Source organism: Pongo abelii, chromosome 2 (genome assembly GCF_028885655.2).
Source record: "Pongo abelii isolate AG06213 chromosome 2, NHGRI_mPonAbe1-v2.0_pri, whole genome shotgun sequence".
Lineage (NCBI taxonomy): Eukaryota > Metazoa > Chordata > Mammalia > Primates > Hominidae > Pongo > Pongo abelii.
In genome coordinates this window covers 166,212,213-166,236,969 of record NC_085928.1, presented here as the reverse complement: position 1 = coordinate 166,236,969, position 24,757 = coordinate 166,212,213, and the positions used below count along the sequence as shown (strand labels likewise).

Genomic DNA, 24,757 nt, shown 5'->3' with positions numbered 1-24,757 from the left:
AGCAGGAGTTTATGCTATCATCTGTCCCTACAATAGACATTTTATCATGGTAAGGGTGTGGTCAGCAATAGAAAACTATGATCTCAGCAGAAGTCCCTCTACCACCCCATAGCTTAGTAATTTTCTTACCAACAGCTAGCTGAGGTAGTGTGCATCCCAGACGCTCAGCAATTGGGGAAAGGTCTTTTAGCTTGTTTTGTTGTTTTCTCCCTTCTTCACTTACAATTCTCTCTTTCAACCACTGGTAGCACTGGAGAAAAGCATAACATTGAAATGTTAATGTCTGGTAAAGATCTGATGTCAAAGAATGGTAATTCAATAAAATATGTGAACCTCATAATGATTTTCTGAATTTTTTGACCCTTATGTTTCACGCTGACAGGGATGATTTCATGCAAAGAAATGTTCCTCACGATCTTGCTCCTTGTTTATTGGTTCAAAACAGATTGATTTTGACTAATATTCACCAATCAAATTGATCAGCCTGCACAGAAGTTATTATAACCCTGACCGTGACATATAAACACTTATATCCTAGCCTGTCCAATAGAAGAAGTAATATTTCTTATTGGGATAGCCCAATTTTAGAATGTAGCAAAAAAAAAAAGCGCATTTACATTTTACCAAGATCTATTATGTCTTCTTTTTATTAAGAAAGCTGGGTGCCAAGCTTTCTGCTCAAATAAAACCATTATTTTACATTTTTGTTTAACTATTTTTGTCCCCCTTGCCTTCAATTCACTGCTAATCTCTTATTCTTTTTATAATGGGTCTTTGTTGTTAGCTTCTGCAGCTTCTTCCTAGAAGCAGACATGGCATAACTGATAGGTACTGAGTTGATTTTTAAAATTTTAAAGTAGATAAAGACTCTGCAAATGTTATTACCCATTGTATAACTATTGAAACTTAAGAAAGTAAAGAAACTCAAAACAGGAAACTATTATTTAAAGCCAATGAGAAGAAACTGACCCTGATCTATAGACTACAAAATGAACCTAATTTCCTAAATATAAAGCGAAAAATCTTTTAGAACTTCTCAATGCCCTACTTTCCAGAAGGCTCTGCTCTTACTATGAGAAAGGGAAAAATAGACTCTTCTACGTAAAGTGAGCACAAAGCAGCAACACCCAGAGGAAAAGAGTATTTGTAAGAGTGTTAGTCTGTTTTAGGGAAAACAATTACAAATCATCACACTGTGTGGCAATGTGGACTTTCTCTCTTGCGTGTAATTGTGACATAATCGCCATCGCAGATCTTTATCTTCCCAGAGGCCGCAGAATGCTCTGCAACAGGCAGTGGGCCATGGACACTGCACCCACATGATTTCAATAGGCTGCTGGCTTTTGTTTTTTGAGCATTTTTTCATCATTCTAAGACAATATTTCCAAAGAAAAGGGTAACCACATTATGTTTTATTGTGATTTTTTGAGTTATTTTGCCAATGAGAAAAGGAGAAGGGCAAGCCACCCCAGTTGTGCCTCCTAAATCTCAAAGGCTTATGGGCTGGCTCCTAACCTGGTAGCCTGCTTGGGGAGATAGCTAAAGTTTTCCCAGCCTTAGCTCAGAGAAGCCTCAGCTTCTTCAAAAAGAAGAGCGGCCTGGAGCATCTCTCCAGAGATGACAGTTGGTGCCAGTGGTGATGAGGTGGGCATTGTGAACAATGGACACTGTCTTGGGGCCGGGGCAGACTTCCTGGGCCAGAGTGCTGTCTATGTCAGAGAGTCCCTGAACTTACTTTTGGTGTCCTCAGTGGGAAAAACATCACCAATCCTCACTAAAGTTTCATAACATCTTTCAGAGGACCAATATCTCTGAATGTTATTCAAACCAACTAACAAAGATTGAAAACTAATAGCCAACTGCTTTTTGAACAATTGCTTCTTATTAGTATTAGAATTTCTGAGTTTCAGTATATACCATGCATGTAAAGAGTGGTTGGTTTATCAATCAATCTTTTGTAACTTTTCCGTTTTTGAAATCTTGTATGCAGTGCATTCTCTTTCTTAGGATTGGGTTACAAGTTCTATTTATGTGTGTATGTATATGTGTATGTGTGTGACACACATATACACACACACACCATTTTCAGAGACAGACTTCCAAAAGTAAAAAAAATTAAAAAGTAAAAATCAAGCAATTATTTATTGAGTCCCTATCTCTCCATGTTCAACACCATAAATCTCATTGTTGCTTTAACCTATGGAAATACAAGCAGATTAGGGTTTTCAAAAAGTAGATGCATAGTTTTTATGCTGCCTTCCTCACACCAAAGGAAACAAAAGTGTGTTGGAAATAAACAGCTTTAACTCCTTTACAAATGAGAAAATGTTAGCAGAGATAGGAGATGAGGCTTAATTAAAATGTTAATTAAATATGGAAGCAAACAAGTGTGTTTTGTAGGAAGGTTGGGGGTGGGTGTAGTTGTGGCAGTAATAAACCCTGCTTGCTGACTGGGCAGTAATCCATGAATCAAAAGGTGAAATCTCCTCATCCAACCCTATCCTATCACCCCACTGCACTGCAATGATTTGATTACATGTTGGTTTTTCTAAACCTAGCAGGTAGAAGCCAGGGATGGCTCATTGTTCATGTCAGCATCTCCAGTTCTGACACTTATGGCTGGCAAGGAGGAGGGGCTCAACCAATATGGTGGTCAGGGAGGAGTCAGAGAAACCAGAGTTCTGTGGGGTCAAAATAAATCTCTTCCCATTTTTCAGACTGATCATGACACCTCCTCCCCAATGCAGTGTGACTCTGCCAGCAGTCCTGTGGGACTCCACAGGGCTTGTGGATTCCATATTATTTCATAATTCACCCCTTCATATGTCTGTCCCTATTACAAGTCCCGGAGCTACTCCTTGAGGGTTGAGACTGTCCCATTCATCCCTGTGTCCTCAGCGCCCAGCACAAAGTCTGGGTATACTCACTAAATATTTGTCAAAGGGACAATTGAATGAGCTTTTCTCCACAGATTAGTTGGCTATTAGTTTTATGTATGTTACAAAACTCTAAATTTTCCTAAAGCCTATTTCTTTGCCCTTTCCCAATGCTATGATGATTTTATATGTCCCTATTTCATAGGTATTGATATTGGGGTCAGAATAGTCTGTGAGACTTGCCCCAAATCCCTAATTAGTTGTTAGTTAATCTTGGATTGAACTCAGGATGAAACTGGAGCCATGGACAGAATCAGTCACATTTCAGTTCTGAACACTGTCTAGAATAATTTAACAACCAAGATCGTTGACTATTTCTGCTTAAACATCAAAGTCTTTGACTCAAAACAAAAACAAAGTTACTATTGAGGTTGAGATCTCTAGGTAAAATGCTAGAGCCAAAAACTTGCCTTCTGAAATTTTACCATAATGTACAATATGCTTAGTTTCTTAATATGAACACTTGATGTACTTGGACCACCTCTCTCTCCCAACTTTGATTCATCGAGGTGTGCATGCTTCTTATTTTTCTTTGACAGAGGGGTACATATTTTTGTAATTTTTTTGAGACAGGGTCTCACTGTATTGCTCAGGCTGGAGGGAAGTGGCATGACCTCAGCTCACTGCAGCCTTGACCTCCCAGACTCAGGTGATCCTCCCACCTCAGCCTCCTGAGTATTTGGGACTACAGGTGAGCATGATATCTGGCTAATTTTTTGTATTTTTGTAGAGATGGGGTTTCGCCATTTTGCCCAGGCTGATCTCAAACTCCTGGGCTCAAGCGATCTGCCCACCTCCACCTCCCAAAGTGCTAGGATTACAGATATGAGCCACCACACCTGGCCTATAATTTTTCTAGAAAGCATTTTGCCATCAACAGGGAGGAGCTGCCAATAAATTTTATTGCACTATTTATTTCTATTTAAAAGCTATACACCTGGTCTCTTGATCAGACTTTATTGATATTGTTATGGCTCATCAAATTAATTTAACAAAGACTTATGTACCTCTTACGTACTCATCAGGCTCTGTGATGAGTCAGATGAACAGGTTTCAGTTTCTGTCCTAGATGTATTCACAAATCATTACCTAGTAACATGGGAAGTGTTTTTTTGTTGGGGTTCCACTCCTGTCAATGATTTCCTTACAAGCTATGTCTTTATTGCCTTCTAATGGAAAATGCCATGACAAGATGGTGCATAACCTGAGCTGATCATAGTACCTTACCCTTTTGGCCACTGTCATTGGTCTCACAGGGTGGCACATGACCTAAGCTTGGCCAGTCATCTCTGGACTGAAGTTGGTAAAGAAAAGATCGCTTTTATCTTAGGTTACATGCCTTTAGAAATGCAAGCCTGCAACCACCAGTTTTCCTGCTCCTGGCCTCATTTATAGTGGAAGAAAATGACACCCACATGCAGAGAGAAATAGAGAAGATGGAAAGTCATGACAATGTACAAGTCCATGGATGGAGTCATTGCTGAGGCCACTCCATACTTCCCAAGGATTGTCTTTGTGAACCAATAGAGTCCCCATTCTCTGATCAGATTTTGTTACTTGCAACCAGAGAATTAGAAGACTCTGTAAGAAGTGTTCATGGAATAATAGAGAAGGTACAAATAGCTCAGTTTTGTAAAGTTAGGACAGTCTTCATAGAGAAGAAGACAACCAAGCTTTGTCTTTAGCAATAAGAAGGGGTTCCACAGGAGAATGAAAAGAAGGACATTTCTGGGAGGCAAAGGAAAGTAGAGTGCACTTGCATGGAAAATGAAGTAGTATGATATGGGAGACACAAATGAAAAAAATAGGCTCAACTTAGATCCCAAGGGAATTTCCTTGAATACTTTATTGCGGAGTTACGGCTTTGTCGTATAAGCAATGATTGGGAAATCATTAGAGGATTTTAAACAGGGTTATGATACGGTCAGATTAATATTTTAAAAAGATTAAGTGGTCACAATGGTGGGTTGTTGAGAAAAGGGAAGGAAATCATAGTCCAGATGGGAAGCTACCACAGTAAATCTGGTAAGAAATGATGAAGATCTAAACAAGGGCTGTGCACCAGATGGATCTTAGTCAAGATAGAGTCTGGAGGATTTGGTGTCTTGTTGAACAGGAATAAGAAAGGAAAGGAGGCAGCCTGAGATAATGCTTTGGCTTCTGACTGAGATAACCAGATGGATGGGTGGAGGCACTGTTAAGCAAGAAGGAATGGCAGGTTCTGGGGGTGAGGATAGATTGCATTAGGCATGACTGATGCCCATGGGACTTCGACTTGGAGATGTCTAATAGACACAAAGAAGGAGTGCTGTGCAGTTCAGCAGTGAAGTCAGAGCTGATAACACAAATTTAGAAATCATTGTTAGAGTAGTGGGGCCAGATGAGGGGGCCCAGAAAATCCAGAAAAAGAGTGTTACTTTCTAAAAGAGCCCTAGATAGGTATTTTTTATGCTGAGTTAATTTATCCTTCAAGTGCAGTTCAATACTACAACAGATGCAAAATGTTAACATCTTAATCTTATCAGTATAACAATAGCCAATGTGAAACACAAACTATTTACTTATTCTCTTTTAGGGTGAGATGAATGTTACCAATTTATTTATCTATTTGCCCAGATATCTATCTTTTAATTTAACTTTCCTTCCTTCCTTCCTTCTTTCTTTCTTTCTTTTCTTTCTCTTTCATGGCATCCTCATTCACTCCAAAGGTTGCTCTGATACTTGCCTCCTTTACTTTTTATTTTTTTGCTCTGCTAACTGTACTCAAGTGGCTTTCCTAAGTGCACATATATTACGCCGAAAGCACTCAGGTTGATAATGTAGAGCCTTGAGAGTCTGCAGAGCTCTAAAGAAGCATACTTTGTGATCAGCCAGCTTTCATCTGTTGAGAACTCTTAATGTTTATTGTTAAGGATGTTCCAGTAGATACAGAGTTGACTTTATAAAAGTCACCAATAGAAATACTTCCCAAGCCGCTTTTGGGCTTAGCCACCTTCAAACATTCATTACTCTTTCTTTTTTTTTTCTTTTTCCTTTCACTAGTGAATTTGTGAAAGCTTTTTCAGCTGTTTGCAAGCTTTTCTCAAACAGTGATGGAGGTTAGACAATCATGCGCTCCAAATACAGCATAGCTACTTATTCCTCCTTTAAAAACCTGGGTTTAAAGAGAAATAAAGATGTCTTTGAGGGAGGTAATTAACTGAGAGCCAGGAGACCTGGGTTCTAATATCAACCTTTTCTGTTATGAGTTTATGGTCTTGGATTGTTATTTAAGGTCTTCACGTTCTAGTTTCTGCATCTGAAAATGGTCTGCCTCTCAGCAGGTTATTGTGAGAACAAACACTCAGCATATATAGAAATGCTTTGAATTTTTCAGCAAGCCTCTGAAAGAACATATGACAACATGCTTAGCTCAACTGACTAAAAGTCACCTGTATCCATTCTGTTTGTGAGAATAAAAGTTGATGAATGAAAACACTTAGCTCAGTGCTTGGCACATAGTAGGTACTTAGTAAAATTGTAATTCTCAGTGCTTCCCTTCTTCCTTTCCTTCCTTCTTCACTCCCTTCTTGCCTTCCTCTTTTTATACCTTCTTTCCTAAGATGCTTTTAGTCTGTCTTTGTTGACTTGTTTAGACTTGTTTCAGAACAATCTTTAATTTTCAGAAGGAAGACCTTATTTAATATTCTAGGAAAATTGTTTTTTGTAATAATACAAAACTAGAAATAGGACCATGTCATCACGCTTTAGGACATACTTATGTTGTATTATTTTACAGAACAAACAAGCAAAAGCTCAACTGTTACAGACAGAAAGGAAAGTCAAAGGCCTAGAGCCTTGAAAATGTTCTGATTAGGGAAGCTCACAGTGGCCACAGCCACAACGATTAAAGGATTGGTGGTTCAGACTTGACTTGAGCTGTTTTCCCAATAATTTAGTGCTGATGGAGGCAAGAGGTTGTGTCATGCTTATACTTCCTCTTAGAAGGACTCTGGTTTATCTGATTTTTTTAAATGCCTGTATTCTCTCTCCCTGACAATACAGAGTAATTTGTGATTCTAATGTTATTACACATTCTCTCAAGTTTTTAAAAACAGGCATGTTGTTATTAATAAGGAGAGATGTTTGGAGTACTCTCCAATAAATTAGTCATCAAGATGTCCTGAATGGAGGTAATTTTGTGTCAATGATCTTGAATATCTTTTTGCTTCACAGCAGAATTTAAGCTGCTTTAAGTGATAGAAGCTTTGCTATGTATCTGTCTCCTGAAGTCTCCCCTTCTAACCCACTGCCCCCAACACACAATAGAAAGTGTCAACCATACTCAGCTACAACTTTTGGCCTCATATGGATTAAGCCTTTATGGCTTACACTTTGTTTTGTCAAGAAAAGGAAATAATGTAAGAATCCTCTTATATAGAAAAGAGATTTTGCATTTTATCAGTTTCAAATGATGGAATGTTTTCTTTAATATAAGAATAAATAACAATGTAGAAATCTGAGCCCTGCAAGTCCAATCAGGTCACTGGGCACTTTTTCCCAGTCCCCAGAAGAAGAGAATATTCAACGCAGTCAGATTATGAAGGGCTGACTGATACATGGCCAGGAGCCAAGACCTCCAGAAGACTTAGGGGAACCTGCCAGAGGCCACTGGCCTGGACAACACAGTCAGCCTGAGCTGGGAAGCCCTAGGCTGCTGCAGAGCTGCTCTTATCAATCTTCTTCCCTCCTTCCTACCCCCAGGCTTTTTTCTAGACATTGAGAAAAATACCTTCAGTGAAGCCCTGGAACTTTCAGGCACCCCGTTTCCGTATTTTCCTGAGATGATTCCACAGGCAAGTGGAGACCATGTCATTGCGCCAACCCCTACAGAAGAAAAAACTTAAAAAGTTGCTTGTGCAAACTGGGATCAAAGGGTGGGGGGCGGGGGTTGGGCAGTAGTGTTTAAACAGAATTTGGTAGGTTATAGGGAAAAGCTGGCCAGATAAATGAGTTAATATCAGCATGCATTTTTTTCCATTACAATTTAGGAGCTTACAAATTGTGTTTCATTCTTTAATCAACCAATTAAACATAGACTGTCAGTTCTTGGGAGTGCATACAAGAAAGCCTGAAAAATGTGGCTCATCCATGAATTTTTGTTGTCCTTGTCCATTTAGTGCCTAACATAGTGCCTGGTACACAGCAGGAGCACACACCTGGTATACAGTAAACACTCAATAAGTGAGAGCAGTAATAACAATTATTATTGCTGTTGTTGAAGTTTTATCTTTTTCTCCTTTTCCCAGAATTTTCCTGCTCATATGAACCTCTGTTTCTTAGTAAGAAAGTTATCTCTGGAAACTTTTGATAAATAAGCCTGAAAGTGTGGCTTGTTCATCTTTTCCTAATGTCTAAATTTCTTGGGTATATGTTATATATATATATATATATATATATATATTTCCCCTTTCTCTGAAGGCATTAGTTCTATCTGCACAAATGTATAGTGCCCGACTTATTAGTTGCTGAATTTCCCATTTCTAACTCAGTGCAAGGGCCAGGGTAGTAGATACAGTTGTATATATCCACAATTTTTTTTGAAAGGTAGTCATTGTTTACTCGAGCAAGCACCAATGAAAAATGAACTTATTCATTGGTTGTTCCTTTTATGCAGTATGCATTTTTTGAATACCTGCTGAGTACAGCTGAAACACCAGTCACAATTTATAACTCTGCTTGGCTTTCATCAGTGATACCCAGTAGACTAAATGCAGATTCTGCTACATTTTGATTCTGCTACAATCTCTGGAATGCATGGTTCTTACAATGTCTATATGTTAATTACGGACACTTAGGAAAGCATTTCAGTAACACTGTTTTTATTTTTTCCCCAAATCAGTGATCTTTCTCTTGTTAAAAATCCTCCGTAGCTTTTATTTTGAAGATTACCTATTTTGTGGTAGAGCTCTGGCAGCTGGACCTCCACTTTCTCTCTCTGGAAAAGATGGTACTCAGCTTGTTCACAGACGGGTGGGATCATATTGAACTGTCTTGCTACAGAATAGGCTTCCTAGGGAGGAATGAGATTACAACCAAATTTATACTGATAAGAAATAAGGCTTCGCTGTAATTTGTATGCATGAGAAATGTTTACTTTGGTGAAATCAGTACAAACCAAGAAACATGTAGGATGCCAAATAATAAGCAAATTTGTCACCACCAATTTCACTAAGAGCAATATGAAATGTAGGAAACCCTTATTAATTCTTTGGGAGGATTTGGATTGAGTTAAGTCCAGGGCAAATTAGTCAAGGTGTGAATTATACGCTATGATAAAGAAAATGTAGTTTAACTATTTTTAAGTTCCTAAAGAAATAAGACTTAGACTAACACATAAAAGTATCTGTAATTAGCTTGGTATAAACAGTATAGTTAATACAGTTTTTTATAAGAAAACTAGAATACTCTTAATATATCTCATTAGCTGTGAAATTCACTTTACCCTCTTGCCACCAAAGAACACTGTATTCTCTGCTGTATTCTGAACGGATGAGCTCCGGCTCCAATATCCATCTCTGTAATGATGGAATTGATTCTAGAATTCCAGTACCATAGTGACTGTGAGAAAAGTTTGCGAAAGATCTTGCAATTTATGCATGGCATCTGAAAAGCAATAATAAGGTACTCAATAGCCATTTAAAAATAGAAGTTAAATCACCATGATCTCCATAGCACTCCACCTCGAGGTGCCCCAGTACATCGCCATGCCTTGGTTTATCACATGTGTCATGGCTCGGACAATTTCTGTGGAAGGTCAAACAGAGAGCATTTCATGAATTTGTCTACTTTTCAAAGTTATGCGATTTTTACCCCTCTAGCCAAAGCTTAGAGGCTTAATGCATGCAATTGTTTGTTTGATTAATAAAATTAGCCTAATATTGGTGACAACATTATAGTCTGACATGAAATATTGATGGTTTGGAGGCTGATGGTACTTTTGGGTAAACTGACATTCCATTTTCCATTTGCAGCAACAACACTAAATGATATTGAAAATATAATGACCACTTTAAGTTCTTCCTTTACTTTTATTGCTTGATGATTCCTGGCCTAATAAAGAATACATGATTCACCTTTTTAAGAGCCTGAGTACCTTTCTCACTAAAGTGAGAAGTAAGAGAAGGCATTTGTTTTAACTTTGTAGAATGTAAGGTTATTGAGGGTGAAAGGCTTGTCTTTGTATATTGGACTTGCAGAGCTGGGCCTCACTCAGAATGGGTCTCTAAGAGAGGTGAGTCAACAACAATGTGTTTAGCAGAAAGATAAACATATTAAGTGCTGAACAAACAGCTGAAGCCACCGTGGCTCACAGCTTGCAATGACACACCCTGTCCTTGATCACTTTGAACCAAATTTTGTCCTAAGACACCCACATAATTGATTTCACTGGGGCCTGTTTGTGGTCCCACCCAGTGTGCTCATCAGCCTCATGCAGCTCGACATCACATTTCCTAAACAGGAAAATGAATCCCTTCCCCAGAGAATGGAGCTGAGCAAATCCTCTTGGCACCAGCCAGATGTGCTGCAGAGCAAGAGAGCATGGAGACCCTCAAGTTTAATTTAGTTAAAATTCACAGACAGGGTTGGATTTCTTCTACAAAGCAGGTCAGTTAAACACTCAGGATGCCAGGTCACTCGACAGTTTCAAAGGGTCACAGGCCTTGGGCTTTTTTATTTCTCAGTAATACCAGTCAGTTAAATGCCCTTCAGAAGAAGCAAATCCTTGTCTCAAAGTAGAGTTGCAGTAGAGATGGAGTCTCGCTCTTTGGCCCAGGCTGGAGTGCAGTGGCGCGATCTCAGCTCACTGCAGGCTCTGCCTCCCAGGTTCACGCCATTCTCCTGCCTCAGCCTCCCGAGTAGCTGGGACTACAGGCGCCCGCCACCACACCCGGCTAACTTTTTGTATTTTTAGTAGAGACGGGGTTTCACTGTGTTAGCCAGGATGGTCTCGATCTCCTGACCTCATGATCCGCCCACCTTGGCCTCCCAAAGTGCTGGGATTACAGGCGTGAGCCACCGCTCCCGGCCTTCTGTAAACTATTTTTAATTGCCCTTGATTTCTTTTTTGGAAGATGGAAATGCTTTCATTCACCATTGTGTGTCCAACAGAGGTAAAAGCTGGCTTATAAGCAAAATAGTTTTCTTTTTCTTGGAGAAAGACTGTAGAATATCAAATTATTGCCCAGCAACTAAAACTATGAAGTTCATTCTCCATTTATAAAACATATGATTAAGAAAGTGTAAGGAACTGCTTTTCTTCTCTTTTATTATACAAATGGAGATGCGTGCCTATGATAAACAGTTCTAGAAGTTGCAAATAATGATATGAATCTCTGCCCCAGAAAGATTCTGTCTTTAGATGTTTCCATCACTGCACCAGCTCCCTTTCCCTTCACATCCTGTGTCATTCAGAGCTGGGAGTTCAGCCAATCAACAGTATCTATTAGGTGTCTGCTGTTCTGGGTGCTGGAGATACTGTGGTGAATCAAACATACTGATAAACACAGAAGAGGTTAACAGAGAATAAACTGGACCTGGCCTCTCCCTTAACTCTGTCTCTGCCATCAAGTAAGACAGGCACAGAATGCTGACAGGTGGTTTGGACAAGTGGGAGTCCTTGACAAGAGCAGTGAAGATGGAGTGGAAGTTGTGACTCTTCCTGCACATGAATTCAATTATACAACACACAAGTATTAAAAGCTTAATATTTGCCAGTCACTGTGCTGGTTGCTGGGTTCTTCTGTAAGTAAAACAGACACAAATTTCCTGGACTCAGGGAGTTTCAAGTTGAGTGAAAGATGGAGGGGTAAACAAGTAAGTCATTATAAAATGTAAAGTGTTATAAAGAAAATAACATAGGGGACTGGGACAGGAAATGAAAGAGAAGACGTATTTAGTGGAGTAAGGAAGGTCTCACTGAAGAGCAATCATGTTTAGGCATAAAAAAGAAAAAAGGAACCATCCTTCACTGAAGAGCAATCATGTTTAGGCATAAAAAAGAAAAAAGGAACCAACCTTGTGAAGAACAGTGGAAGAGCATTCGAGGCAGATGATATAGTATGTGCCTAGGCCCTGAGGAAGGACAGAGCTTAGCGAGTCCCAGCATTGGGAGGGAAGGAGGACAGGGGTATGAGATAAAATTGGCAGAGGGCAAACCATGTCATTTGTATGTTATTCAAGGTTTAATCAAGGCATTAACATTTTATCAGGTAAGGGGATGGTAGACTATAGTTTGCATTTCAGAACAGTCTCTGTGCTGTGGAGAATCATTAGTAACAGGGAGGACTGGAGGAACTAGGAAGAGCTTGAGGAAGGTATTGTATTCTAGGCAGGAGATGAGGGTGATTTGTAATAGGGTGGTGATGACAAAGAGAGAGAGTGGTGGATGGATTCAAAATATATGTTGAAGGCAGAATCCACAATACTTACAGATGGACTGAGTGTGGTCAGGGAAAGGGAGGAATTAAAGCTGTTTCCCAGATATCTGGCTGTTTACAGAGATAAGGGAGACTGAAGGAAGAACAGGTTTGGGAGAAAAATCAAGGGTTCTTCTTTGGACATGCGAAAAATGGAGACGCATGTGAGATACTAAAGGGGAGATGTCGGGCGGGGCGTGGTGGCTCACGCCTGTAATCCCAGCACTTTGGGAGGCCAAGGCGGGTGGATCACAAGGTCAGGAGATCGAGACCATCCTGGCCAACATAGTGAAACCCCATCTCTACTAAAAATACAGAAAATTAGCCGGGCATGGTGGCGGGTGCCTGTAGTACCAGCTACTCAGGAGGCTGAGGCAGGAGAATGGCGTGAACCCGGGAGGTAGAGCTCGCAGTGAGCCGAGATCGCGCCACTACACTCCAGCATGGTGGAGAGAGCGAGACTCCATCTCAAAAAATAAAATAAAATAAAAAATAAAGGGGAGATGTCGAGTGGATATTTAATAGTTGGATAAATAAGACAGTGAGCAATCTGGGCCAGAGGTGTATATACATTTATTAGTTACCAGTCTATTGATTATATTTAAATTCATGAAAATGGATGAGCCTTGTAAGGAAAGTCTATAGAGAGAAAAGAGAAGAGTTTCTGATGGCCAGCCCAGGGGTTAGAGAGAGGACCCATGCAGGATACTGGGTAGCCGGCAGCCAAAGGGGCAGGAGGGAAGCCGGCACACAGGGATGTGTCAGACCAAGAGCAGAGGGCACTTCAAGAGGGAGCCATGCCCACAGGGTGGAACGCCATGGACATTTGTGTCAGAACAGCCCCAAACAGTGTCCATTGGATTTGGCCATATGTAGGGAGACCACTGCAGACCGTAAGAAAAGCAGCTTCAGTGTCAGTGATGTGATGGGATCAAGCAAGGCTGGAGCCATTGGAAGCCACTCAATGGAAGAATGAGTGGAAGAAGGAGAGGCCTTAAAGACAATGCATTCAATAAGTTTGGAAGAGAAATAGGACAGGAGCTGAAGGGATATTCAGGGTCACGGGACATTAAGAGTAAGCCTGTGTGCCACTTGGAGTGACCTAGGAAGAGGGAGTTATTGATGAAATGGCCTGGGGGCTGGGAAGGAAGAGGGAGAGAGACTTGATAAAGGGAGAGGGAGGAGGGACAGAGCCCCTAGAGGTAAGAAGGACACTTTTGTCAAGATGATGGGACCCAGGGAGGTTTGTAGAACTCATCATGGGAAGACATGGGAGCACCTGTTTGATGAATTCTAGTCTCAATAAACTGTGAACCAAGTATAAAAGGAGGCATGAGATGTGTAGGAGAAATGAGAAAAAGGTGAGGAGAGCCTCTGCGAGGTGCTACAATGCCCCAGGTCTTTTTGTTGCTGGTAGTTTTTTCCTCATTGTTTAGCTTTTGACTCTGAAGAGAAAAGCTTGGTGGAATTGGGAAAAGAGAACTCTGTGAGTTCTTGTCCTGGAAGGAGGCTGCAACATCAAAAGCAGGGAGAAATTGCAGGAGAACCAAGAGGCTGCAGTTTTGGAGATTCATGTTGCCATGAATTAAAATTTAATTCTATTTCAGAGAAAAATTCATTTAGCTTACTAAGAGGAAACAACCATACTGATGGCCGAGGTGGGTTTTTACATGATTTGAATAATTAAGAACACTAGAGGGCAGCATTGCTGAAAGGAAAAATCAACTGTCTTCTAGATGCTGTTAAGTGCATAACATGGAGATGCATTTTAAAAGCCTCCTAGGCAGAATAACAATTCTGAGTGGGGAAAAGATGGTTAGAAAGATAGTTTAGTGCACTGCATCACCTGCCTCTAGGAAAGGAGACTCAGACAAATGTGATTAAACCTGATAACCCAGTACTGAATGTGACTTTCCTGGTCTGGGCTGCTTCCCCAGTTTTCCAGAAGCCTTAACCCCAGTGGTTCTCGACTCTGACTGCATATTAGAAACACCTGGAGTGGGGACTTCACAAACTATCCATGCCCAGGCTCCACTGAAATTCTATTATATTAGAATCTCTTGGGGGTGAGGCCCCAGCATCGATGATAATTTAAAAACTCATCCCAGATGATGATTCTAGTGTGCAGCCAGGATTTACACCAACGTGCTTGTCTACACCAATGGTCTCAGGGTGTAGCTCCTGGACCAGCAGCAGCAGCAGCACCTGGAAACTTGTTACAAATGCAAATCCCAGGGCCTCACCCCAGACCTAGTAAATTACAAAGTCTGCATATGTGTTTTAAGCAGCCTTTCAAGTAATGCTGATACACACTGCTTTATACTATTCCCAAGCAAGCCATTTCAATGGGTACCAACATCTTCCTACATTTCCTCTTTTGCTTTTTTATCTAATCCAAGTGCTTCATGCTATAATCTTTAGTTATTTGCCTTAGTACATAAGCAAACAGATAGCTAGTATGATATCTACTCTCTCTCTCTCTCCCTCTCCCTCTCTTCCCCTGTGCTCCCCCGCCCCCCACCCCCCACCCCCCGCCCCCTGCCCCGACTATGAATCAGAATTGCCTGGGAAATTTGATAAAAATGCTGAGGTCCAGGTCCTAGCCTCTTTCAGTGAGCCAGGGCCTTCGTATGATTTTCATTAGCTCTCAATCACAAACTTTTAGAAAAACTGACTAAACTATTGAAAGACTTTGTTAAGTCCTCCCTCTGCGCTCCTTTCCAGGTTGAAATAATCATTATTCTTTAACCTAGTGATGCCTCCCCAGCGCTTAGCCGCCACAGGCAGCTCTCGCACATACTTCCTGTATCCCTAGCACACAGGTGGCTCCCTATAAATGCTGCAGGTCCATTTTGTTTCCCTGAGTACTCAATTTCCTTCTGTAAAGTGAGAAATGATATGGATGTTGTGAAATTCTTTCAAAGCTTGACGTGAGATAATGGGTGTAGAATAATTTGTGAATTTGAAACAGTAACACAAACTGAAAATGGCCCAGGTTTCTTCTCAAATAGGCCCAGATTCTAAATTTTGGGGACAGTTGTTTCAGTAATGTAGGCCATCAATGTTTTAAAAAATATGCATTTTATGTCAAAGAAATTAATACAACTATTTGTTCTGAGTGAAAACAATTTTGGTTGATCAATATTTTAGTTTTCTAAATTGGATCACATGCCAAAAGTGGTAGCTCACATTAAACTTTTTTCCTGCAAAATGTTCCCTAGAACTTTGAAAGCTGTAAGCCAATAGTTGTACTGCACGAACAGTAAGCCACAGGGGTAAAGATAAAAATATCCTTATTAGAAATTAGTGTTTTGATCATATAAAATGTACTCAAATTAATCTGGCCATAGACATAAAAGCAAAACATAAAAAAGATAAAAGCAAAAGAAACCTTAGAGGTAATCCAGTGCAGTTCCTTCTTATTCTAGATGAGGAAACAGGTTAGGAGTGAAGTTTTTAGGCATAATTAAAAGCTTGACTATTATTAACAATTATAAATATTTTAAATATGCTTGCAAAATGCTGAGAAAAAACATGCAAAATAATAATTGTATTATTTAGTGGAATTACATGTAATTTTGTTCTTAATTTTTCACATTTCCAGTAAACGTGTTGTACTTTTATGTAAAAAAGAACGATTATCTAACAAGCAAAGGCACCACTTTAAACACTAACATGTTATATATTTAACGAAATGAAATTGCTATTTTTAGAGCCCCATAATAGTTTAATATTGGTAGTATCCTATGGTTCAATCCAGCTGATACCAGATTTTTTTTTTTTTTTTAAGAGGCAAGGATCAAGATGGAGGCTACAAAACTGGTATAATGCAAGAATTTGGTTTCATCAGAGGAGTTGCTGTTAACACTAATAAAAAATAGGCCTAGACCTAGGCACAATTTTTACTTCAGGTCAGCTGTTTGTGATTTATCTACCTTAAGTTGTTTATTTATTTAACTTCAGAAGCTTGTGGTGGTGGTGGTTTATAATTGTACTGCTTTAAAGCTTAGAGGAATCCTCTTGAATCTTGATCAGTCCTTCATATTCTGAGCTGCGGAGAATGCTGTCAGCTTGATGCCTGGAGATAGAGGTCTATCATTCTTCAGAGGACTGGAAACTTATAATCATAAATGAAATGATGTCATCCTTAGTATGGATCATAAGTCACATGTCTTAAAGGTTTGCTGAATGTCTGAGGAGAGCCTGGTTCCATTTGCCTTACAGAGCATGTACTAGGATGCAGGAGACATTGGTTTTCTTGGCCCCATCACAGTCACTAACCTTTGACGTCTCTTGTCCTTGCTGAGATCTCAGTTTCTTCAATGCAAATGAGCAGATTGATATTAATTAAGCCTACAGTTAATCTTGATAATAACTGTTTGGGTGGGAATATTTGAATCCCATTTTGTTGAGGAAGAACCTGAGACTCAGAAAGGTAAAATCACTTAGGCCAGGTCTCAGCAGATAGTCTATAGACCCCATCTAGCTTTGAAGTTCTGTGATTGGTCATCGTGAGAGGCTCTTTGCATGGTGCATTGAGGGAGAAGATGGTTTGGGGAGAGAAAACTAACAGAGCATTTACTTAATTCACCTCATTGTGTGTTTGTGAACATGTGATGCCTTGTGTGGTTATATCCATCCATCCCTTTGCATTTAATACACAGATGGCTATAGTTCATGATGAGTATAAATGACTTGGGAAATATGAGCTTTCTTTTTGTGGTTTTTTTTTTGAAGAAAGACTAAAATCTGATGACTCTTTGAAAAGAGAGGCCAAAAAAGGGCTGATGTCTGCATCTCATCTGTCAAAGCTTAAAGAAAGAGTGGTCTTTACAGGGCAGTTTATAGGGAATACGCTTTCTGGATCAGGGCACTGGCCAAACTGATTCTGAATCAGAACAGAACAGATTCAAGAGACTAGAAAGGAATTCATGCACTGAGCCAAGTCAATAAAACCTCTTCTATCTGGAGAAATTGAACCTTCTTCAAAACTCCGACCCAAGAATGGGGCTTTATGTCTCCGAAGGCAATGCATTTTCCTCCAACCTGTAGCTACCCTGAGAGAACCCTCCCTAAAGAGCATATGGTCCTCAGCCTCTCCTCTCTGCTACACACTGGTTTTCCCTGACTCTAGACAGTTTGAAGTGAGCCTTTGATATTGCCCAAATATGATTTCAGAAACTTATTCTAAAATGTGAAATAGGTTATTGAAATGGGACACTTTTAGTCTCACTTTTAGCTCAAGTCCAAAGGCTCTGAACAGCAACTGTTGTTTTTAAGTACCCCTGAGTTCCAAAGTGAAGCACTAGACCACCTATGCAGGAGACCATGGTGAAAAATGTTTGGTCATCTTTAGCCCAGCCTTCACCTTGAAAAAATAAATGAGTAAAAAAAAGCCCTTTTAGAACTGATCAATAAATTCATTAAGGTTGCAGGACACAAAATCAACATACGAGAATCAGTACCATTTCTATACAATAACAACAAACTAGCTGAAAAAGAAATCATGAAAGCAATATCATTTACAATAGCCACAAAAAATTAAATACCAAGTGATACGGTTTGGATGTTTGTCCTCTCCAAATCTCATGTAGAAATGTGATTCACAATGTTGGAGGTGGGTCCAGGTGGGAAGTGACTGGATCATCGAGTGGATCCCTCATGAATGGTTTGGCATCATCTCCTTGGTGATAAGAGAGTTCTTACTCACTCAGTTCACATGAGAGCTGGTTGTTTAAAAGAGTCTGGGATCTCCCTTTTCTCTCTTTCTTGCTCCCTCTAGCCTTGTAATACACTCCCCCTCCCCATCTTAGCCTTCCACCATGATTGTAAGCTCCCTGAGGCCCTCACCAGAAGCAGATGCTGGTACCATGCTTTCTGTACAACCTGCAGCACCATGAGCCAATTAAACCTCTTTTCTTTATAAATTACCTAGCCTCAGGTATTTCTTTATAGCAATGCAAAAATGGCATAATACACCTATAAATTAATTTAAGAAGGTAAAAAATCTCTACAATTAAAATTATGAAACTCTGACGAAAGAAATTGAAGAGAACACACAAAAAATAGGAAGACATCTCATGTTCACAAATTGGAAGAGTTAATACTGTTAAAACAACTATACTACCCAAGGCAATCTACACATTCAATGTAATCCCTATCAAAATTCCAACTACATTCTTTGCAGAAATAGAGAAAACAATCCTAAAATTTATATGGAACCACAAAAGACCCAGAATAGCCAAAGCAATCTTGAGCAAAAAGAACAAAGCTGGAGATATCACACTACTTGACCTGAAAATATACTACAAAGATATAGTAACTAAAATAGTGTGATACTGGCATAAAAACAGACACCTAGATCAATGGAATAGACTAGAAATAAATTCACATATTTACAGCCAACAGATTTTTGACAAAGGTTCAAGGAACATTCACTGGGGGAAAGGGAATTCTCTTCAATAAATAGTCCTGGGAAAACTGGATATCCATGTGCAGAAAAATGAAAGTATATTCCTATTTCTCATCATGTACAAAAATCAACTCAAAATGGATTAAAGACCTAAATGTAAGACCTGACCTGAAGCTATGAAAGTACTAGAAGAAAACAGGGGAAATGCTTCAGGAAATTGGTCTGGACAAAGGTTTTATGGGAAAGACCTCAAAAGCACAAGCAACAAAAACAAAAATAGACAAATGAATTATCTTAAACTAAAAGCTTCTGCACAGCAAAGGAACTAATCAACAGTGTAAAGAGACAACCTAGAGAATGGGAGAAAATATTTGTGAATTATTCGTCTAACAAGGAATTCATTTTCAGAATATACAACGAATTCAAACAACTCATCAGCAAAAAAAAAAAAAAAAAAAACCAAGTAATCCAATTTAAAAATGGGCAAATGATCTGAATAAATATTCCTCCAAAGAAGACATACAATGGGCCAACAAGGAAGACCGTGTCTCTAAAGAAACAAAAACAAGGCATAAGATACCATCTTACCCATTAGACTGGCTACCATCAAAAAGACAAAAAAAAAAAAATGCTGGCAAAAAGGTGGAGAAAAGGAAAATCATATGCTGTTGGTAGGAATGTAAATTAGTACAGCTATTATGCAGAATAGTATGGAGGTTTCTCAAAAAACTAGAACTAGAACTACCATATGATCCATCAGTTTCACTACTGATTATATATCCAAAGGAAAGGAAATCATATGTTGAAGAGATATCTGCACTCTCATGTTTATTTCGGCACAATTCACACTAGCCAAGATATGGAATCAACCTAAGTGTTCATCAGCAGATGAACTGATAAAGAAAATGTCGTATAGATACACAATGGAATATTATTCAGCCATAAAAAAACAATTAAATACTGTCATTTGTGGCAACATGGATAAGCCTGGTGGACATTACATTATGTGAAATAAGCCAGGCGCAGAAAGATAAATACTCATATTTATCTCACTCATATGTGGAAGCTAAATCAGTTGATCTCATAGAAGCAGAGAAAAGAATAGTGGTAACTAGAGGCTGGGATGAGTGGGAGGGAAAGGAGGATACGGAGAGTTTGGTTAATAAACACAATATTACTGCTAGATAGGAGGAATAAGTTCTAGTGTTCTGTAGCTTTGTGGGGAGACTATAGTTAACAATTGTTTATTCTATATTTTCAAATAGCTAGAATAGAGTATTTTGAATGTTTCCAACACAAAGAAATGATAAGTGTTTGAGGTGATGTATATGTTAATGACTTTGATTTGATCATAACACATTGTATACGGGTAGCAAAATATCACACTGTGCTCCATAAATATGTACAATTTTTATGTGTCAACTAAAAATAATAATAAGAGAATAAATAAATGGAGGTTGAGAGATTATTTGGTCTTGTTTGAGTTTTGTGGTATTGCCCCTGTGATCTTTCCGTCTACCTCTATTTTTCACCTCATCTCTAAGAAAATAAAACTTTAGAACCTAAAATTCCCATTTGTAGAACTTGCAAGTAAGAACAGTTCCCTGAATCGACAGCCTGACCTTGTTGTGACTTCTCCCAAACAGACAGACATAGGCTGTCCTGGGAACTCTGCTCACTCCTTGTACAACTCTCCCTACAAGGGGAGGCTATGGGATGCTATATCCTCTTAATATTATTTCTTGCTCCATCAGACATGTACTCTTTAATCCTAGCAAGACAGCAGTTGTTCATCTTACATTTAGATAAGAATGGTGAAGTGACTTGCCCAAAGCAATAAGAGAGCTTTCTACTCTATCCTCATTATTTCCCTGTAATTCTTTTATCACCACCCCCAGTTTTTCCAGCTTCTCACCTAGACTTACCACTGCCTGCTGACATGCTCCAAGAAATAATTATGTAGAATATGGTTCACAAAATTGCACCTTTTCTTTCAACATAATCTAAATATAGCCCCACCATTTTCTACTAAAACCTGGTGATTCCAAGTAATCAGTTTGCTGTGTTTGGTTAATGCTAAATGGTAGTAATGAAAGAGGTTATTCTATCCTGGTAAAAGTGAGGTGGCATCCACAATGAGTATAGAGTACAATGCTATTATTGCATATGTCAAATTCTATAGGATTTGTGAATAGTGCAATGAATTTGAATTCATTTAAAAACACTCAAAATGAAAGTAAACCCATCACTTTAAATTTTATCTGGAGCAAGGCAATGAACAAATTTAAACAAACAAACAAACAAACCTAAGTGAACTGAAATTACAGGACTGTGCAACTTTCCTAGATACCTGACTTATATCTTCATTTGTGAAGCTAAAAGTTTTATCATTACTAGGTTGTAGGACACTGGTCCTCTAAGTATCCTGGGGTTTCCTTTGGCAATGTTACTGAACTCAGTCTGTAAAAAAGCAACTTTTATAGTTTGAACATGGGTCTTACCCTGATGTGGGATATTTCCCTGACACAAATGAAAATGTTAAAATTTGAAAAAGAATTATTTGTCCTTCTAAAATTTGTAAAGTTTTGTTCTTGTCACCTAAGTTTCTGATTCATCTTGAATTTGTGTGTGTGTGTGTGTGTGTGTGTGTGGTGTAAGGTAGGGATCTGGTTTCATTTTTTTTTTTCATATTATAGAAAATAGAATGCCACTTTTTCCATGTCCATTTATTGAATAGTCCCTTCTTTTCCCACTGATGTTCTAGAGTACTTTTGTCAAATATCAATGTTTTATAAATGCTAGTGTCTGTTTCTGGAGTCTCTATTATAGGGACTAATATTATATTACATCAATTTATCCCATAGCCAGTACCTTTCTTAATTACTGAGGTTTCATAATGAGTGCTGGTACTGTGATAGGGCACGTCCTTCCCTTCCACTTTATCCATTTTCAGGAGTCATTTGGCTCTTCCTGGCCAATTACCCTTTCTTATATATTTTATAATTAGCTTATCAAATTATTTTAAAAGCTTGGAAGGATTTTGGTTGGAATAGGGCACATTTAGCAGAATTGGCATCTGATATGGTTTGGCTGTGTCCCCACCCAAATCTCAACTTGAATTGTATCTCCCAGAATTCCCACATGTTGCGGGAGGGCCCCAGAGGGAGGTAATTGAATCATGGGGGCTGGTCTTTCCCGTGCTAGTCTCATGATAGTTAATAAGTCTCACGAGATATGGTAGGTTTATCAGGGGTTTCTGCTTTTGCTTCTTCCTCATTTTCTCTTCCTGCCACCATGTAAGAAGTGCCATTCACCTCCCGCCATGATTCTGAGACCTCCCTAGCCACGTGGAACTGTAAGTCCCATTAAACATCTTTTCCTTCCCAGTCTTGGGTATGTCTTTATCAGCAGCATGAAAATGGACTAATACAGCATCTTTAAGGTACTAAGTCAGGCCGGGCACAGTGGCTCACACCTGTAATCCCTGCACTTTGGGAGGCTGGGGCGGGTGGATCACCTGAGGCCGGGACTTCAAGACCAGCCTGGGCAACATGGTGAAACCCCGTCTCTACTAAAAATACAATAATTAGCCAGGCATGGTGGCACATGCCTGTAATCCCAGATCCTCGGGAGGCTGAGGCACGAGAATCCCTTGAACCTGGCAGGCAGAGGTTGCAGTGAGCCAAGATCACACCATTGTGATCTCCAGCCTGGGCAACAGAGCAAGACTCCTCTCAAAAAAAAAAAAAAAAAAAAAAGGTACTATGTCTTCCTGTCCATGGACTTAGGATATATCTGCATTTATTCAATCTCCTATAATGTCTTTCAGTAAAGTTTTATAAATTTATTCATATACCATATACTTCTTGCACATCTTTTAAAATCTTTTTATTCCCACTTACTTGACATGCTAAAAAATATTCTAAATGGTTTCTTCTTGCCTGTACAGGCTTTTGGACTCTAATTTTCCCTTCCTTTTGTTTCTATGGAGGTAAATAGCAGTTCCCCAAGGAGGAGAATGGAAGCTGACTAGGGAATCTCATGCATTATTAATGTTTTACCGTTGTCATACTGGTGTTCTGTATTGAGGGTAATTATATTTTAGAAATCAAAGGAGCAGATGACAATGACAGCAGCCTCTAGTAGAGATGGAAAGGCGTACTTCAGGACATTTGCCTGGTTAGAAGGCTATCTTATCCCTGTATGAGACTCAACTGCTGCACTCTATGCTAGTATATTGACATGTAGTCAGTGAAGCCCCTCAAATTCTATCATAGAATGTGGTCAAGATAGTTTTGACCTAGAAAATTTTCAAAGCAGGTGTTACCAGTTACTCATCACTGCCATTGATGACAATACTTCCACAAACATCTGATTTTCAATAACCTGATTTTTCCAGTGAATGTACCAGAATGAATGATCTACAAAATATATACAGAAATAAATAAGGAAATTAACCTACTCTGTAGGTTTATTTGATAGAGCCAATTTATTCTAACTTAGAATAGCTAAATGAGACTTTTTTGTATATCAGACACAATTAATAAACCTAATCAGCAACATGTGGAAAGATATAAGTTGTTGTTACCCTTCATTTAACAATAATATATAAAAATGTCTAAAGATAATATCTTTAAGAATTGTTAGTTTTTTATTTTGCAATTCTCTTGAGCTTTGGGTTGCAGTATTTCTTACTGAGAAATAAAGATGTCTCTAACTTCTTGATGTATTAATTAGGTTTTTTTTTCTTTTTAAATGGAGTAAGTTATTGAAAACTCATTTGGAAGTCTTAAATTGTAAAAGATTTATCTGCTCATGTCACTGGAAATGCAGTCACATGGTGCTTCAGGAATGATTGTTCCAACAAATCACTGAGGACCAATCTTTTGTCTAACCCTCCACTCTGCTATCCCCAGGCTGGTTTCCCTTGTGGCACTGGTGTGGCTGTCAGTAACGTGTGAGGTCATGTGCTTCCTTGTACCTATTCAGCTAGGCCCTCTGCTTCATCATTCCAAGAAAGACTTCTGAGATTTACTCTAGGCTGTTCTTGTCACATAAACCAATGACTCTGGCCAAAGGGAAAAAACAAAGGATCGTTTAGCTTACAACCCAGAGCCTACCTTGCAACCAAGGAGCGGCAAGGAGAGAGTAATGCAGCCTTCCTCTGAGTCAACTGGCAATCTTGGAAAAGAGTCACCCTCATATGAAAATTTGGGCACCTGAGAAAGCAGGGTGGCTGCTGGGTAGACAACCAACAATTTCTACTCTGCTTAGATTGGGTCTTGTGGGTCACACCAGGGAGCTGGGTCCCTAGGCCACATGGCAACAGAGGGACAGAGAGGGCATGGACTCTATTGAGTGCCTACCTTGTGCTTGGCTCTGTGCTGGAAATTTTTCCATTACTGCATTTATGTTTTGCCACAGCCCTATGAGGTGGTATTATTACATTCCCACTTTATGTTTGAAAAAATCAGGTTCAGGAGGATGAAAATTTGATGAAGCCAGTTTTAAATTTCTCTCTAAAACCAGCCCCACCCACTAGCCCCCAAGATCAAACAGAATGAAGCAAAATATCTTTATCCCTTTTTCTTCATCCACATTTGTATTTCATGCAAACTCTTTTGATTATGTGATTTGAAGCACATAGAGGGTTAACAATATGAAGGGACCTCAAAAATTTCATGGAAAGATGAAATTAAAAGATGACAATACAAAGTATAAACTTTATTTCTCAACTTAAGCCCCATCAAGTTCAAGGCAGTTTTGTAAGCAATGGTACCAGCCATTTAGTTCACCCCTAAAAAACTGAGGGTCCTAGAAATTTAACTATATCAATAGTCTTTTCACATTATTAACTAAAGAAAAATGGGTCCCCTTTGAAGATTATTTTTAAGATTAAGAAAAAAAAAGAAGGCAGAAGGAGCCAAATCAGGACTGCAGGATGGATCCCT

At 39.2% G+C, this 24,757-nt stretch overlaps 1 protein-coding gene across 1 annotated transcript in view; it reads right to left on the bottom strand.

Annotated features, from left to right (window-relative positions):
- KCNAB1 (potassium voltage-gated channel subfamily A regulatory beta subunit 1) overlaps positions 1 to 24,757 on the bottom strand; it is a 119,647-nt gene that overhangs the window by 17,068 nt on the left and 77,822 nt on the right. The window contains exons 8-11 of the mRNA XM_002814211.5: positions 9,637 to 9,722; positions 8,868 to 8,988; positions 7,708 to 7,802; positions 130 to 250 (exon numbers count right to left, since the gene is read on the bottom strand). Coding sequence (XP_002814257.2) covers positions 130 to 250; positions 7,708 to 7,802; positions 8,868 to 8,988; positions 9,637 to 9,722 — 423 coding nt within the window. The remainder of the gene's footprint in view (positions 1 to 129; positions 251 to 7,707; positions 7,803 to 8,867; positions 8,989 to 9,636; positions 9,723 to 24,757) is intronic.